Source organism: Eschrichtius robustus, chromosome 2 (genome assembly GCF_028021215.1).
Source record: "Eschrichtius robustus isolate mEscRob2 chromosome 2, mEscRob2.pri, whole genome shotgun sequence".
NCBI lineage: Eukaryota > Metazoa > Chordata > Mammalia > Artiodactyla > Eschrichtiidae > Eschrichtius > Eschrichtius robustus.
The window spans coordinates 116,436,563-116,451,220 of record NC_090825.1 but is presented as its reverse complement, the minus strand read 5'-3'; the positions used below and the strand labels follow the sequence as shown (position 1 = coordinate 116,451,220).

At 44.7% G+C, this 14,658-nt stretch overlaps 1 protein-coding gene across 5 annotated transcripts in view; it reads left to right on the top strand.

Annotated features, from left to right (window-relative positions):
* Positions 1-14,658, top strand: part of SIL1 (SIL1 nucleotide exchange factor) — a 307,634-nt gene that overhangs the window by 121,863 nt on the left and 171,113 nt on the right. For all 5 annotated transcript variants that reach the window (XM_068535964.1, XM_068535967.1, XM_068535963.1 and 2 more), the window contains one exon: positions 1,032-1,167. In XM_068535964.1, coding sequence (XP_068392065.1) covers positions 1,032-1,167 — 136 coding nt within the window. The remainder of the gene's footprint in view (positions 1-1,031; positions 1,168-14,658) is intronic.

The window sequence follows — 14,658 nt, the reverse complement described above, 5'->3', positions numbered from 1 at the left end:
TAGGAAGAATCCATGAAAAATACTTCCTAGGGGAAAAATTGGGAGGTGGAGGAAAAGTGATGGCGGGGGAGGTGGAAGGGCTGAAATAATCTCCCAGTGTTCTAGTGTGGGTTCCTCTTTGCCCTCCCAAATGTAATTTCCCGGAGCTCTGGAACCTCTGGTTCCAATTTCCTGAGGTCTTACTGCTTTTATGCAAGAACAGGTTTAAAAATGGGACAGGAAGGATTGGAGGCTGGGAAGGAGCAAGATGAATAATACTTTGTATTTATGTTACATGTCTGTCTCCTGAGCTCAAAGTGCTCTACACCATCTCATTAATCCTCCATGCTCTCCATGGGGTGGAAGGAAACAGGTTTTAGGAAGAGGTTTCCAACCCGGGCATCTTCCTCCCTCAGCCCAGCTGGACTTGCACCTTCCCACTTGTACCCCTTCTTCCATGGATTGGAATGCCCTAAGAGGTCATTTATGCTCTATAGGTACCCTGGGTAATGAAGGTGCCCACGCCCTTACTCTGCCCTGCTGGGCTGCTTAGGAATTAATTGGGCCTTAGCTGCCAGCTTTTGTACATCTGTGTTGACCATTTGAGGCCTTACTTTCCTATTCATATGTATGTTTTTTCTTTTATAAATATCTTTAGTTTTTAATTGTAAGAATAATAGGTATGAATTTTAAACATCAAACAGGATAGGAGCTTATCAAGTAAAAAGTAAAAGGCTCTTATTGTCTCGTTTTGTCAACCCCTCTCCCCAGTATGTTCCCTTAACTCCCTCAAGATAGTGTGGAACCTTCTGGATTTTTTTTTTTAATGCATACACAGAAGTGCCATATACATACAACACATACTGTGTTAATTTAACCATATCACCTCACTTGTACTGGTTCTGACACTAACTTTGTGAAAGGTCCATACAGGGCTAGGGAGGGCAGGAAGGGCAAGGAGGAGAAGAGTGTACTGCCCCAGGCCATTTTCTTTCTGCTTGCCTGGTACCCAGCTGTGGTGGTTCATGCCCTGTGTTTTCCTTTCTCTGAAGGAGTTTGCACTGACCAACCCAGAGGAGAGGAGCACCAAAGAAACAGAGAGAAAGGAAACCACAGCAGAGGAGGAGCTGGATCCCAAGGTCCTGGAGGTGTTTCACCCGACCCATGAGTGGCAGGCACTTCGGCCAGGTACCAAGCCCAGCGCTGTCCCCAGGAAACATACTTGAAATTCAAAATGTGTATGTCCTTTCTCCCCCCAGGGCTGTTTTGAAGGAAAAGCCCCTCTTTGGCCTCCTGGAGGGGAGTGGGGGTGGCTGCTGCTGCAGGATTCAGGGACCTTTGTTTTCCTGCAGAACAGAGATTGTGGCATCTGAGTGCCCTGGAAGGAAGGCGGGTGGTGGGTGGCCGAGCTTTTGGAGCAAGTGATAGAAAACTTTCTTTCCTTGCACTTCTGAAGCACAGGAGAGGCAGTGACATGTGCCTCACTCTGCAAATGCTATTTTGGGCTCTGTTGCTCGGCTCAGTGCTGCTGAAATATTGTTCATGGGAGAGTCCGGAGCACTGGTGCGGGGCAGGAGTTTTCTGTTATTAAAGGAACCTGTGCCAAGAAACAGGGGCTGTTCCTGGCCTGGTTTTTGAATGGAGCATCCTCAGAAGGAACAACTTTCTAACCCTTTTATGGCCCTGGGCCCAGGGCTTAAAATAATAATGAAAAAAGCCAGCAGTTGTGGTGTTTACCACGTTCAGATACTGTGCTACGTGCTTCATGTGCATAATCTTGTTCAGTCTTCACAATAATAGGAGCTATTATTGTCTTTATATTCAGATGAAAACATTGAGGCTCAGAGAGGTTAGGTGACTTGACCTATGTCATTCAGCCAACTTGTCCTATGTCATTGACCCCAGCCTGGACCCACCTTCCTCCCACTTGTCCTTCTAGAGTCCCAGCTGTCCTTGGCTGGAGCCCGACTGTGATGACACTTGAGCCCATTCTCAGGAGTAGGCTATTTGCGTTCTGCACTGTGGCGGGTGGATGGCAAGCCCTGGCAGCTGCCAGAGTATAGTTTCATCAACTCCTTGCTGATATTCATCACCATGTCCTCACTGCCCCCATTGCTGCTGTGCTGGCAGGGGCAGCGTTTGCTGTGCCAGCCAACTATCTGGTAGCAATATCACTCCTGCTGGGCTTGCATGCGGGTAGTTGCTGCCACAGAAGAGTGATGCATCACCAAGGAAACCAAGTAGGTGCTAATGGAGTTGGGTAGAGGGAGATTTTAGGGACAGAGGTACTGGGTTCAGCAGATCCAACCTCTGGCTGCTCTCCTCCACCTTCCCTGAGAACTGAGCCCCCCTGGTCTTTGGGGACTAAAACTAGAGGGGCTCTCAGGGTGTGGGAAGTGGAGGATGTGTGCTGTATCCACTGATCTTATGTGATTAAAAGTGCTTGTACCACTTTTAACCAGGCAAGTGCCTGGAGCCGATGGAGGTCAACGTCCTGTCATCCTTACTCCTACCGTCTCTTTTCCTGTGGCACCCTTCAAGACCCCAGTCCACATTGCAGAACAAGCCTGAAAGTTCTGACCCAGGGCCCTTGCCCAGCCTCTGGGCAGTGGGGCTCCTGTCCATGGTTAAGCAAAAGAGCCCTTTTTGTATCTTTGGGGAGGGAGGGCCAGAGCCTGTGTAACGAGGGCAGGCTGAGGGCTCTGAGCACCTCCTGGAGAATTAGAGTGGAGTACTGATTTTTATATTTAACTTGTTACCCCATTGACATCATCTTCTGCCTTCTAGTTTCTCAAGAGCCCCTTATAAGTTGTTCTGCCCCAAATTCCCTTGAAGCTGCCCCAAAGGCTGGGGTGTTGTGCTTGAGCACAGACACTCAGGTCTGGGGGCAAAGCAAGTCTAGGTCCAGACATGCTTGCCCCATATCCCAAGAGTGTTTTTCATTTCACCTACACTCACCCCCAAAGCAGGACCAGTGAGGGGAGGGAAGGTGAGAGGCTTGTTATGGTCTCAGGGTTTGATGTGTGGTGATTCAGAGTCTGGTACTGTCGAGGCAGACAAGACTCTCTTAGGTCCCAGGACAGGATCAAGGTGTTCTGTGTGTATTTTTTTTATTTTTATTTTTATTTATTTATTTATTTGTCTTTGGCTGTGTTGGGTCTCCGCCTCTGTGCGAGGGCTTTCCCCAGCTGCGGCAAGCGGGGACCACTCCTCATCGCGGTGCGCGTGCCTCTCACCATCTTGGCCTCTCCCGTTGCGGAGCACAGGCTCCAGACGCGCAGGCTCAGCAGTCGTGGCTCACGGGCCCAGCCGCTCCGCGGCACGTGGGATCTTCCCAGACCAGGGCTCGAACCCGTGTCCCCTGCATCGGCAGGCGGACTCTCAACCACTGCACCACCAGGGAAGCCCTTCTGTGTGTATATTAAGGTTTTATATGTTATGTCTGTTGGTAGGAAATTGACATCTCAGTGGTCTGTGTGGATAACTGGCACTTGCCTTTAATCAGAGTATATTTAATTCACCACATAACGAATGCTGCCTGGGAGCTTCCATCACAGCTACTGAAAGGTTAAAAGGAATGTAGCCAGTCCCAGGGAGAGTAGATAAATGAGGAGGTAGTATAATTTAGTGGTAAAGAGCACAGACTTTATTTTATTTTTTAAAGATTTATTTATTATTTATTTATTTATCTTATTTATTTTTGGCTGTGTCGGGTCTTAGTTGCAGCATGCAGGATCTTTGTTGAGGCATGTGGGATCTTTTGTTGCGGCACGCAGGCTCTTGGTTGTGGTGCGCAGGCTTTACTCTAGTTGTGGCGTGCGGGTTTTCTCTCCTCTAGTTGTGGCACGCAGGCTCCAGGGTGCGTGGGCTCTGTAGCTGTGGTGTGCGGGTTCCAGAGCGCATGGGCTCCATGGTTTGCAGCACGCGGGCTCTAGTTGAGGTGCGTGAGCTCAGTAGTGGTGGTGTGCAGGCTTAGTTGCCCCGTGGCGTGTGGGATCTTAGTTCCCTGACCAGGGATTGAACCCACATCCCCTGCATTGTAAGGCAGATTCTTTAGCACTGGACCACCAGGGAAGTCCCAAGCACAGACTTTAGACTGAGCCAGTCCTGGGTTCAAATCCTAGCTTTGCTACTTAGGGGATCTTGGGCAAGTCACTGAATCCTTCTGCCCTTCAGTTCCCCCATTGGTGACGTCGGGGAAATGTCCTGCCCTGCCTGCTGCAGAGGCTGTTTTGAGGATTCCCAACATGAAGACATTACTCGGTACACAGCAGTTCTGATTTTTAACGGTAAATTTGCCATTTGTGCCACTCCTTAAACTTGATTGTGGAATTGGATGCCAGTGAGGGTACATGAGTATGTAGCCTTCCTGTCCTCTCTGGCTTTAGGTAGGGAAGGAACTTATGGTGACAAGGAGAGACTTCCATGGTCATGGGATGTTCTCCCTCTTTCCTTCCAGGGAGATTTTTGATAAGGGAGCAGATGGGGTTAGTACAGCATTTCCTGCTTGAGAGCTAGGTGCGTGGCATAGGAATATGGTGGAATATCTTTTGGGGACTTTTAAGAGAACGGCAAAATGGCTAGTTTGTGTTGACAGTTATTGATTTCAGTTCAGTACCTTCTGTCTCTTTAGGTCTCTGAAGGGAGGACCTCATCTCTGTTGTCCTGAGGTCTCCAAGGAGGGGATACTGGGCTACGTGGTCTGGGCTCATTTGAAGGCAGATTTCCTGACTGCCTGCTGTGGCCTGGAATACCAGGGGACTAACCCGTAACTTCATGGACCTTCCTACCAGGCCAGATAGGAGTTGGGCCCCAGTCACTTAGCCCTGGAGCAGCTGTAGGTCACTCTCCTGAAGTCTCCCTGCCTCTGTTATCACTGTCAGCATCCTCACTGTGAGTTGCTTGTTCCTGGAAGTGATTTTCCTGTCTCTCTCTCTCTCTCCTGGTTTATTTTGGGATCTGTCATACCTTACGGAGGCACAGCAAGCATTTGAGTGTGGATTCAGCATCAGCTGTTCACAAGCAGGCAGAGGAAAGCTGTTTGCTGGCAGGTCCTGTGGGTTCTGGGCAGGGAACTCAGGAATTTGCCCTAGGGCTGAGGACCCCTGTACCCCAGGCTTTGTGCCTGTGCACTTATTATTAGAGAAAACTGGTCACAGCCAGATATTGTGGGCCTTTTGCTCCCTGGGCATTTCCTGAGATCCTACTTTGTGCCAGGCACTGTACTGGTAGCCAGAGACAGATAATAGCTCACATTTACTTAGCATCGACTGTGCCAGGCATGTTTTGAGGGCAGGTGCTATAACTACCCTCATTTTCATAGACAAAAATGAGTCTCAGAGAGAAGTGACTTAGCCAAATGACCAGTAGGTGGTAGAGACAGAATTCAGATCTAGCTTTGTTTGGCCCTAAGCTTGAGCTCCTAACCACTGTACCATAATGTCTTTCTGGGTAGCAAATGGGACATGACCCCTGCCTTCCAGCAGCTTATGGTCTCACAGAGGATACAGAGAGAAAAAGTGTTTTGGATGTCCTGGTGGAAGTGTCCTGTGCTCAATGAGGGCACAGAGGAGGGTATGGGGAGGCCAGGCCAGGGCCTTCTCTCTATCCCTGAGATCTTGGTAGAGCTTTGAGTCAAATTTTATGATGCTAAACCTCCAAACCCACCTTCAGTTCTCTTTTTGAGCTGTGTACAGGCCTTGGTCAGTTTGATCAGAATCTCTGAACCTTAGTTTCCTCATATGAAAATAGGGATGAAAATACCTACTTCACAGAGATGGTGTGAGATTGAAACAAGATTAACGTGTAAAATGTTTCACTCTGGGCCTGGCACATAGGAAATATTCAATAAATGGCTATAGTTGTCATTTTTAAAATATACCTTTGCTGCTGCCTCCCTTTCCTTGGGGACCTGAAGGAAAAGTGGAGGCAATGAGGCTATCTGAGCAAAGGCCTCTCTTGTTCTGCCCCTTAACCAGTGCTATATGTTGGCCTCATATGGGTTCAGGGAAGCTTAGACCTGGGGCTTCTTATTGACCTGAGGTGACTTCCAGGCTCTGAAATACTTTGTGAGAGCCTCTGGAATATTGGCATTAGCACAAAGAGCCACTTGATGGGAGCATGCAGGAAGCCTGTGCAGGAACACGTTCATGTGAGGGGGTTAAAAAAAAGAAGTCTAAATCATCAACAACTGATGAGAGCAATCCAAGAATTATAGAGCACCAGCCATCTGGTCAGATCATTTCAGATCTGCACGAGCAATAGGAGGGAATTGAATTTTAAAAACCTCATTTATGGTAGACCAACTACTCTGTTTCAGGCATTTAAGGGAGGAGTCTGATTTCCTGCAGGCCCTGGACATCTGCCTGAAGGAACACCTGACTCTGGTCTGGGTGACTCTGCAGGATTGTCTTTGTGAGGCCTTTGGCCCCTTGCAGCTTAGAAGAGGCTGTGTGATCTTCCAATGCTCAGACACCAACTGGGTATCCAATAATTCAATTCAATTCTGACACTATCTACCCGGAATTAGTGTCAGATCCCACAGTTAAAGGGCTCAGTCCCACTGCCTCTAATTCAGATGCTAGTCACAAGTCCCAGGCCACTGGACTTGTGACTGACCAGCTATAAATTAGGGATTCCCACAGTTCCCTCCTCAGGTTTGATAATTTGCTAGAACAGCTCACAGAACTCAGGAAAACACTTTACTTATGTTTACTGGTTTTTTATAAAGGCTACAACTCAGAATAGCCAAGTGGAAGAGATGCATAGAAGGTATGGGGGGTGGGGTGCAGAGCTTTCATGCCCTCTCTGGGCACACTGCCCTCCCATTACTTCTAGGTGTTCACCAATCAGAAGCTCTTGGAAGCCCCCTAGGGGCTTTTATGGAGGTTTCATTATTTAGGCGTGATTGATTAAGTCATTGGCCATTGCAGATTGAACTCATTCTCCAGCCCCCCTTTCCTCCCTGGAGGTGGGGCTAAAAGTTCCAACTGTCTAATCAAGGCTTGGTCTTTCTGGTGACCTGCCCCCATCTTGAAGTTACCTAATTACACACACACACACACACACCCATCCCCCCATCCCCCGCAAGAGTCATTTCAGGAACCAGGGATAAAGACCAGATACTTTTTTTTTTTTTTTTTTTTTTTAATACCACAGGCTACAATTGAGGTGGGACTAAGGAGCAAAGCTCCCAGTGCCTTCTGCCACCTACCCAGCTCTGTGATTGGGAGGCAGGTGACGCTCCCTTCCTCCCCTAGTCAGGAGGGATCTTCCTTACAGGTTATCTCATTCCCCAGGATGGTCCACAAGAGTATGACCTGCTTGTGTCCCATCGTTCACACGCAGGCACACACACACCTCGAGGCCTATGAGCAGTGGGTGAGAGTAGGAGTATTAGTTAAGGGCAGTTCATACCTAAGCTCCTCTTGCTCATGAGAGTGGGGAGGTTGGGACTACTTGGCTGCCACCGGGAGGTAATGGCCTGAGGGAGGGCTATAGCAAGGGGCCTCTGTTGGATGATCTCTCACCCTGGCTCAGAGCAGTGCTGGAAAGGTGGAGCAGGGGCGGGATAGAGGAAACTGCATGGTTTTTGTGTGGTGTGGTAATCTGTGTCCTCGCTTGAACACAAGTTGCTATCTCCAACAACTTTTCAGGATGAGGTGTTCAGCAGAGCTTATCTTTGGTGCTGCCTCCTTCTGCATAGTGCCTTCCTCCCCTACTTTGAAACCTTTCAAGTCTTCTGGGGATTCCCCGAGAACTTCATTTGTTTCTCTCCTGCCTATACTTCTAGTCCATCTCCCCCATTACTGCCACCTCCCTAGCCTTTGTTAAGCGTCTCTACTCTGAGCATCTCCTTTACTCTTTATCAGTATGACTTTGTTAGGGAACTGCTGGGGGCATAGCAGGATGCCAGGTCTCTTGAGACCTGTAGGAGCAATGTCAGAGGCTCCAAATTACCCTGTACTGGGAGAGAAAATAATGGTGGGCTGGAATACATGAAGGCCCCACATGGCTCCATAAGGACAGTTTAGAGCTCTTCATTTCAGAGTGACACCATTTCCCATATTTGGACTTCTCTCAGGATGGCTGACCACTGCCCCATAGCAGCCAAATTCCACACCCCCCTGGGGGGAGCAGGTGGAGGCCAGGGCAGCATGTCCACTGTCAAGGTTGAGGCCACTTTGAGACTAGCTGGCTGAGCACTGTACTGGCACCAGAGCATCTCTGCCTGGGCTTTGGCCTTAAGTACCTGGATGGGGCAGGCCAGGGTCCAGTTTGCAGTCTATGGACTTGGATGGTTGGACATCTGCTTTCTAACAAGCGTTTATATGCTTAATGCTCACCCTAGGCCCTTATTCTCCCCTTCCTCTCCTTCCTCCACCTACCGGTTCTCTCTGAGGTTTAATAAAGAGCACTTAGAGTTGCACAGCCTCAGCTTTCAAGGATCGGGACCCGCAAACTGACTGAAATAAAAAAACTTAGACTGGATTAGGGATAATGGAAGACTAGCTGCCAAAACCAGTTCCAGCCCTCATACCCAGGGCTTGGCTTTAATTCAGAGAATCTGTGGAGCCTCGACTTCCCTTCTTTCTCTAATATTGCCCTCGCCCTACTGGCTAAGACTGTCTAGGCCATCTCCAAGGTTGGGATTAACCAGGGCTGGGAATAGCTCTCAAGGACTGACCTGGAGCTGGAATGAGAGGCCCTTTTCCAGAGCTTGTTCCATTCCTAGGTTTGTCACAGTACTGGAGGTAGGACTTGATTGGTAACTTAAGAGGAGATAATATTTGACTAGGTAGAGAAGAGGACAGGTAGTAAGCAAGAATGAAGGGGAGGATGACATGAACTCTCACTCACATAATGGGATGGTGGTGGTGCGCAGCATCCCCTATGTCAGGATAGGGGGTGGTAGGAGGAAAGAGAATTGAAAAGTAGTAGATCTAACTATGTGAAAATAAGTGTGTAGTTTAGTCCATTCAGGGCTGTGCCGTGAATGGGAGATGAGGAAATGAAGAAGGACGATATAAACTCCTGAGTCTGAGGAGTTTGAAAATAAGCGGAAGAAGAGAATGAAAACGGTAACTTCACAGATAGCCACACCAAAAAATTCATTTCTTGTTACGTTTGTTGAACTCCTATAATGTTCCAGGTATAGTGCTTGATGTCGGAGATACCATGGTGGGCATTGACAGAGGGGCTTGCCTGCCTGGGCCTATGGTGTAGGAAGACCCCAGGCAGGAATATAATGCTGTGAGAAGACAGAGGTGTGGCCCTGAAGGAACATCTTCCCAGAGGCAGCTCTTCATTTCAGAGAGACACTGAAGCATTGAAGCTGAATGGAGAGAGCTTTTGTGTACGTTGGAAGGCAGAGGGGGAAGGAGGCACTGTTGACAGATTTAAAATCCCAGAGAGAAGATCATTGATGAGGCAGAGTTGTTTAGGTGGCAGATGGAAAGTCTTGGCCTCATGAATGTGATGAGCCTTGGAAATTTGAAGCACAGCCTAGACAAAAACAAGGAAAAGTACGAGAGATGTAGAGGGAAATTGAGGAAGCTTCCATTAGATGTCTTCGATTTTCTGAGTCAAGCCAAGGGTGGGGCTTTTACCTTGGATGATGAAAGAGAAGGCCTTGATTGGGTGCTTAAGGAATGGCGAGGTTAAGGAATAACCACGGTGAAGAAGTTGCTTAGACAGTCAAGAGGTCAGAACTAAGCATTGCCCAGCGTCAGGGCCCAGTTGACGTCTGACAGCCTGACTTTGTTCTGGGCCAGGACCAGTGGGCTTGGTGACTTTCTAGAGCACTGTGAGCCCTGGACAGTGGATAGCTGAAGTGTGAGGAAAGATGGGTAGATCATTAAGGAGATTGTTGGATTGTCTTTGGGATTGATGAGGGAGACCTTTGGCCTATGGGGCAAGCTGGAGAGCTTTAGTGGAAGCTTCTCTGAATCTACTCTAACCTCCCCTCTTCTGAAACAGGGATTATCAAGACTCTTCGAGGCTCTTGGCAGTGCTCAAGGTCAGAGTTTGGGTGGTACCCCACTAGCCACTGATCTTCTAGGCAGGCCTGAAAAGAACCTGAATGAAGCAGAGCTTGTGTGCAGTGGGCTCTGTAAGCTTTTTGTTCCTTGTGCTCTGATCAGGCTGATTTTATTTCTGTTCATGTTGGGGTTTTGCTTTGTTACTTTTCATAGACTAGTAGGTTGTTGGTCTTGCCTTATTTCCCGTAATATGTTGATTTGAGACAAACAGATTGATTTGTATTTTAATTTCTTTAGTTCTCAGAATAGTCTGTTTATGGTTTGTATAATGCAGTTGTTTGAAAGGAGAGAATCATTTCTTTGGATTAAAAAGTTTTCAGATTTGATTACCTGTGGCCATAATTAGTTTATCTGAGCAGAGGTGAGGTTTTTTTTTTTTTAATGTCTTTATTGGAGTATAATTGCTTTACAATGGTGTGTTAGTTTCTGCTTTATAACAGAGTGAATCAGCTATACATATACATATATCCCCATATCTCTTCCCTCTGTGCTCCCTCCCTCCCATCCTCCCACCCTCCCTATCCCACCCCTCTAGGTGGTCACAAAGCACTGAGCTGATCTCCCTGTGCTATGCGGCTGCTTCCCACTAGCTATCGGTTTTACATTTGGTAGTTTATATATGTCCATGCCACTCTCTCACTTTGTCCCAGCTTACCCTTCCCCCTCCCTGTGTCCTCAAGTCCATTCTCTAGTACGTCTGTGTCTTTATTCCTGTCCTGCCCCGAGGTTCTTCATGACCTTTTTTTTTTTTTTTTTGATTCCATACATATATGTTAGCATACGGTATTTGTTTTTCTCTTTCTGACTTACTTCACTCTATATGACAGACTCTAGGTCCATCCACCTCACTACAAATAACTCAATTTCATTTCTTTTTATGGCTGAGTAATATTCCATTGTATACATGTGCCACATCTTCTTTATCCATTCATCTGTCAATGAACACTTAAGTTGCTTCCATGTCCTGGCTATTGTAAATAGAGCTGCAGTGAACATTGTGGTACATGACTCTTTTTGAATTATGGTTTTCTCAGGGTATATGCCCAGTAGTGGGATTGCTGGGTCGTATGGTAGTTCTATTTTACTTTCTTAAGGGACCTCCGTACTGTTCTCCATAGTGGCTGTATCAATTTACATTCCCACCAGCAGTGCAAGAGGGTTCCCTTTTCTCCACACCCTCTCCAGCATTGATTGTTTGTAGATTTTTTGATGGTGGCCATTCTGACTGGTGTGAGATGATATCTCATTGTAGTTTTGATTTGCATTTCTCTAATAATTAATGATGTTGAGCATTCTTTCATGTGTTTGTTGGCAATCTGTATGTCTTCTTTGGAGAAATGTCTATTTAGGTCTTCTGCCCATTTTTGGATTGGGTTGTTTGTTTTTTTGATATTGAGCTGCATGAGCTGCTTGTAAATTTTAGAGATTAATCCTTTGTCAGTTGCTTCATTTGCAAATATTTTCTCCCATTCTGAGGGTTGTCTTTTGGTCTTGTTTATGGTTTCCTTTGCTGTGCAAAAGCTGTTAAGTTTCATTAGGTCTCATTTATTTATTTTGCTTTTATTTCCATTTCTCTAGGAGGTGGGTCAAAAAGGATCTTGCTGTGATTTATGTCATAGAGTGTTCTGCCTATGTTTTCCTGTAAGAGTTTGATAGTGTCTGGCCTTATATTTAGGTCTTTAATCCATTTTGAGTTTATTTTTGTGTATGGTGTTAGGGAGTGTTCTAATTTCATTCTTTTACATGTAGCTGTCCAGTTTCCCAGCACCATTTATTGAAGAGGCTGTCTTTTCTCCACTGTATATTCTTGCCTCCTTTATCAAAGATAAGGTGACCATATGTGCGTGGGTTTATCTCTGGGCTTTCTATCCTGTTCCATTGATCTATATTTCTGTTTTTGTGCCAGTACAATACTGTCTTGATTACTGTAGCTTTGTAGTATAGTCTGAAGTCAGGGAGCCTGATTCCTCCAGCTCCATTTTTCTTTCTCAAGATTGCTTTGGCTATTCGGGGTCTTTTGTGTTTCCATACAAATTGTGAAATTTTTTGTTCTAGTTCTGTGAAAAATGCCAGTGGTAGTTTGATAGGGATTGCATTGAATCTGTAGATTGCTTTGGGTAGTATAGTCATTTTCACAATGTTGATTCTTCCAATCCAAGAACATGGTATATGTCTCCATCTGTTTGTATCATCTTTAATTTCTTTCATCAGTGTCTTATAGTTTTCTGCATACAGGTCTTTTGTCTCCTTAAGTAGGTTTATTCCTAGGTATTTTATTCTTTTTGTTGCAATGGTAAATGGGAGCGTTCCTTAATTTCACTTTCAGATTTTTCATCATTAGTGTATAGGAATGCAAGAGATTTCTGTGCATTAATTTTGTATCCTGCTGCTTTACCAAATTCATTGATTAGCTCTAGTAGTTTTCTGGTAGCATCTTTAGGATTCTCTATGTGTAGTATCATGTCATCTGCAAACAGTGACAACTTTACTTCTTCTTTTCCGATTTGGATTCCTTTTATTTTTCTTTCTTCTCTGACTGCTGTGGCTATAACTTCCAAAACAATGTAGAATAATAGTGGTGAGAGTGGGCAACCTTGTTTTGTTCCTGATCTTAGAGGAAATGGTTTAGTTTTCCACCATTGAGAACAGTGTTTGCTGTGGGTTTGTCATATATGGCCTTTATTATGTTGAGGTAACTTCCCTCTATGCCTACTTTCTGGAGGGTTTTTATCATAAAAGGGTGTTGATTTTGTTGAAAGCTTTTTCTGCATCTATTGAGATGATCATATGGTTTTTATTCTTCAGTTTGTTAATATGATGTATCACATTGATTGATTTGTGTGTATTGAAGAATCCTTGCATTCCTGGGATAAACCCCGCTTGATCATGGTGTATGATCCTTTTAATGTGCTCTTGGATTCTGTTTGCTAGTATTTTGTTGAGGATTTTTGCATCTGTGTTCATCAGTGATACTGGCCTGTAGTTTTCTTTCTTTGTGACATCTTTGTCTGGTTTTGGTATCAGAGTGATGGTGGCCTCGTAGAATGAGTTTGGGAGTGTTCCTCCCTCTGCTATATTTTGGAAGAGTTTGAGAAGGATAGGTGTTAGCTCTTCTCTAAATGTTTGATAGAATTCGCCTGTAAAGCCATCTGGTCCTGGGCTTTTGTTTGTTGGAAGATTTTAAATCACAGTTTCAATTTCAGTGCTTGTGATTGGTCTGTTTATATTTTCTATTTCTTCCCGGTTCAGTCTCGGAAGGTTGTACCTTTCCAAGAATTTGTCGATTTCTTCCAGGTTGTCCATTTTATTGGCATAGAGTTGCTTGTAGTAATCTCTCATGATCCTTTGTATTTCTGCAGTGTCAGTTGTTACTTCTCCTTTTTCATTTCTAATTCTGTTGATTTGAGTCTTCTCCCTTTTTTTCTTGATGAGTCTGGCTAATGGTTTATCCATTTCATTTATCTTCTCAAAGAACCAGCTTTTAGTATTATTGATCTTTGCTATCGTTTCCTTCATTTCTTTTTCATTTATTTCTGATCTCATCTTTATGATTTCTTTCCTTCTGCTAACTTTCGGGTTTTTTTGTTCTTCTTTCTCTAATTGCTATAGGTGTAAGGTTAGGTTGTTTATTTGAGATATTTCTTCTTTCTTAAGGTAGGATTCTATTGCTATAAACTTCCCTCTTAGACCTGCTTTTGCTGCATCCCATAGGTTTTGGGTCATCATGTTTTCATTGTCATTTGTTTCTAGGTATTTTTTGATTTCCTCTTTGATTTCTTCAGTGATGTCTTGGTTATTAAGTAGTGTGTTGTTTATCCTCCATGTGTTTTTATTTTTTACAGATTTTTTCCTGTAATTGATAATCTAGTCTCATAGCGTTGTGGTCGGAAAAAAGAATTGATACGAGTTCAATTTTCTTAAATTTACCAAGCTGTGATTTGTGACCCAAGATATGATCTATCCTGGAGAATGTTCCATGAGCACTTGGGAAGAAAGTGTATTCTGTTGTTTTTGGATGGAATGTCCTATAAATATCAATTAAGTCCATCTTGTTTAATGTATCATTTAAAGCTTGTGTTTCCTTATTTATTTTCATTTTGGATGATCTGTCCATTGGTGAAAGTGGGGTGTTAAAATCGCCTACTAAAAAAAAAAAAAAAAAAAATCCCCTACTATGATTGTGTTACTGTCGACTTCCCCTTTTATGGCTGTTAGTATTTGCCTTATGTATTGAGGTGCTCCTATGTTGGGTGCATAAATATTTACAATTGTTATATCTTCTTGGATTGATCCCTTGATCATTATGTAGTGTCCTTCTTTGTCTCTTGTAATAGTCTTTGTTTTAAAGTCTATTTTGTCTGATATGAGAATTGCTACTCCAGCTTTCTTTTGATTTCCATTTGCATGGAATATCTTTTTCTATCCCCTCACTTTCAGTCTGTATGTGTCCCTAGGTCTGAAGTGGGTCTACTGTAGACAGCATGTATACGGGTCTTAGTTTTGTATCCATTCAGCCAATCTATGTTTTTTGGTTGGAGCATTTAATCCATTTACATTTAAGGTAATTATTGATATGTATGTTCCTATTACCATTTTCTTAATTGTTTTTGGTTTTATTTTTGTAGGTCTTTTCCTTCTC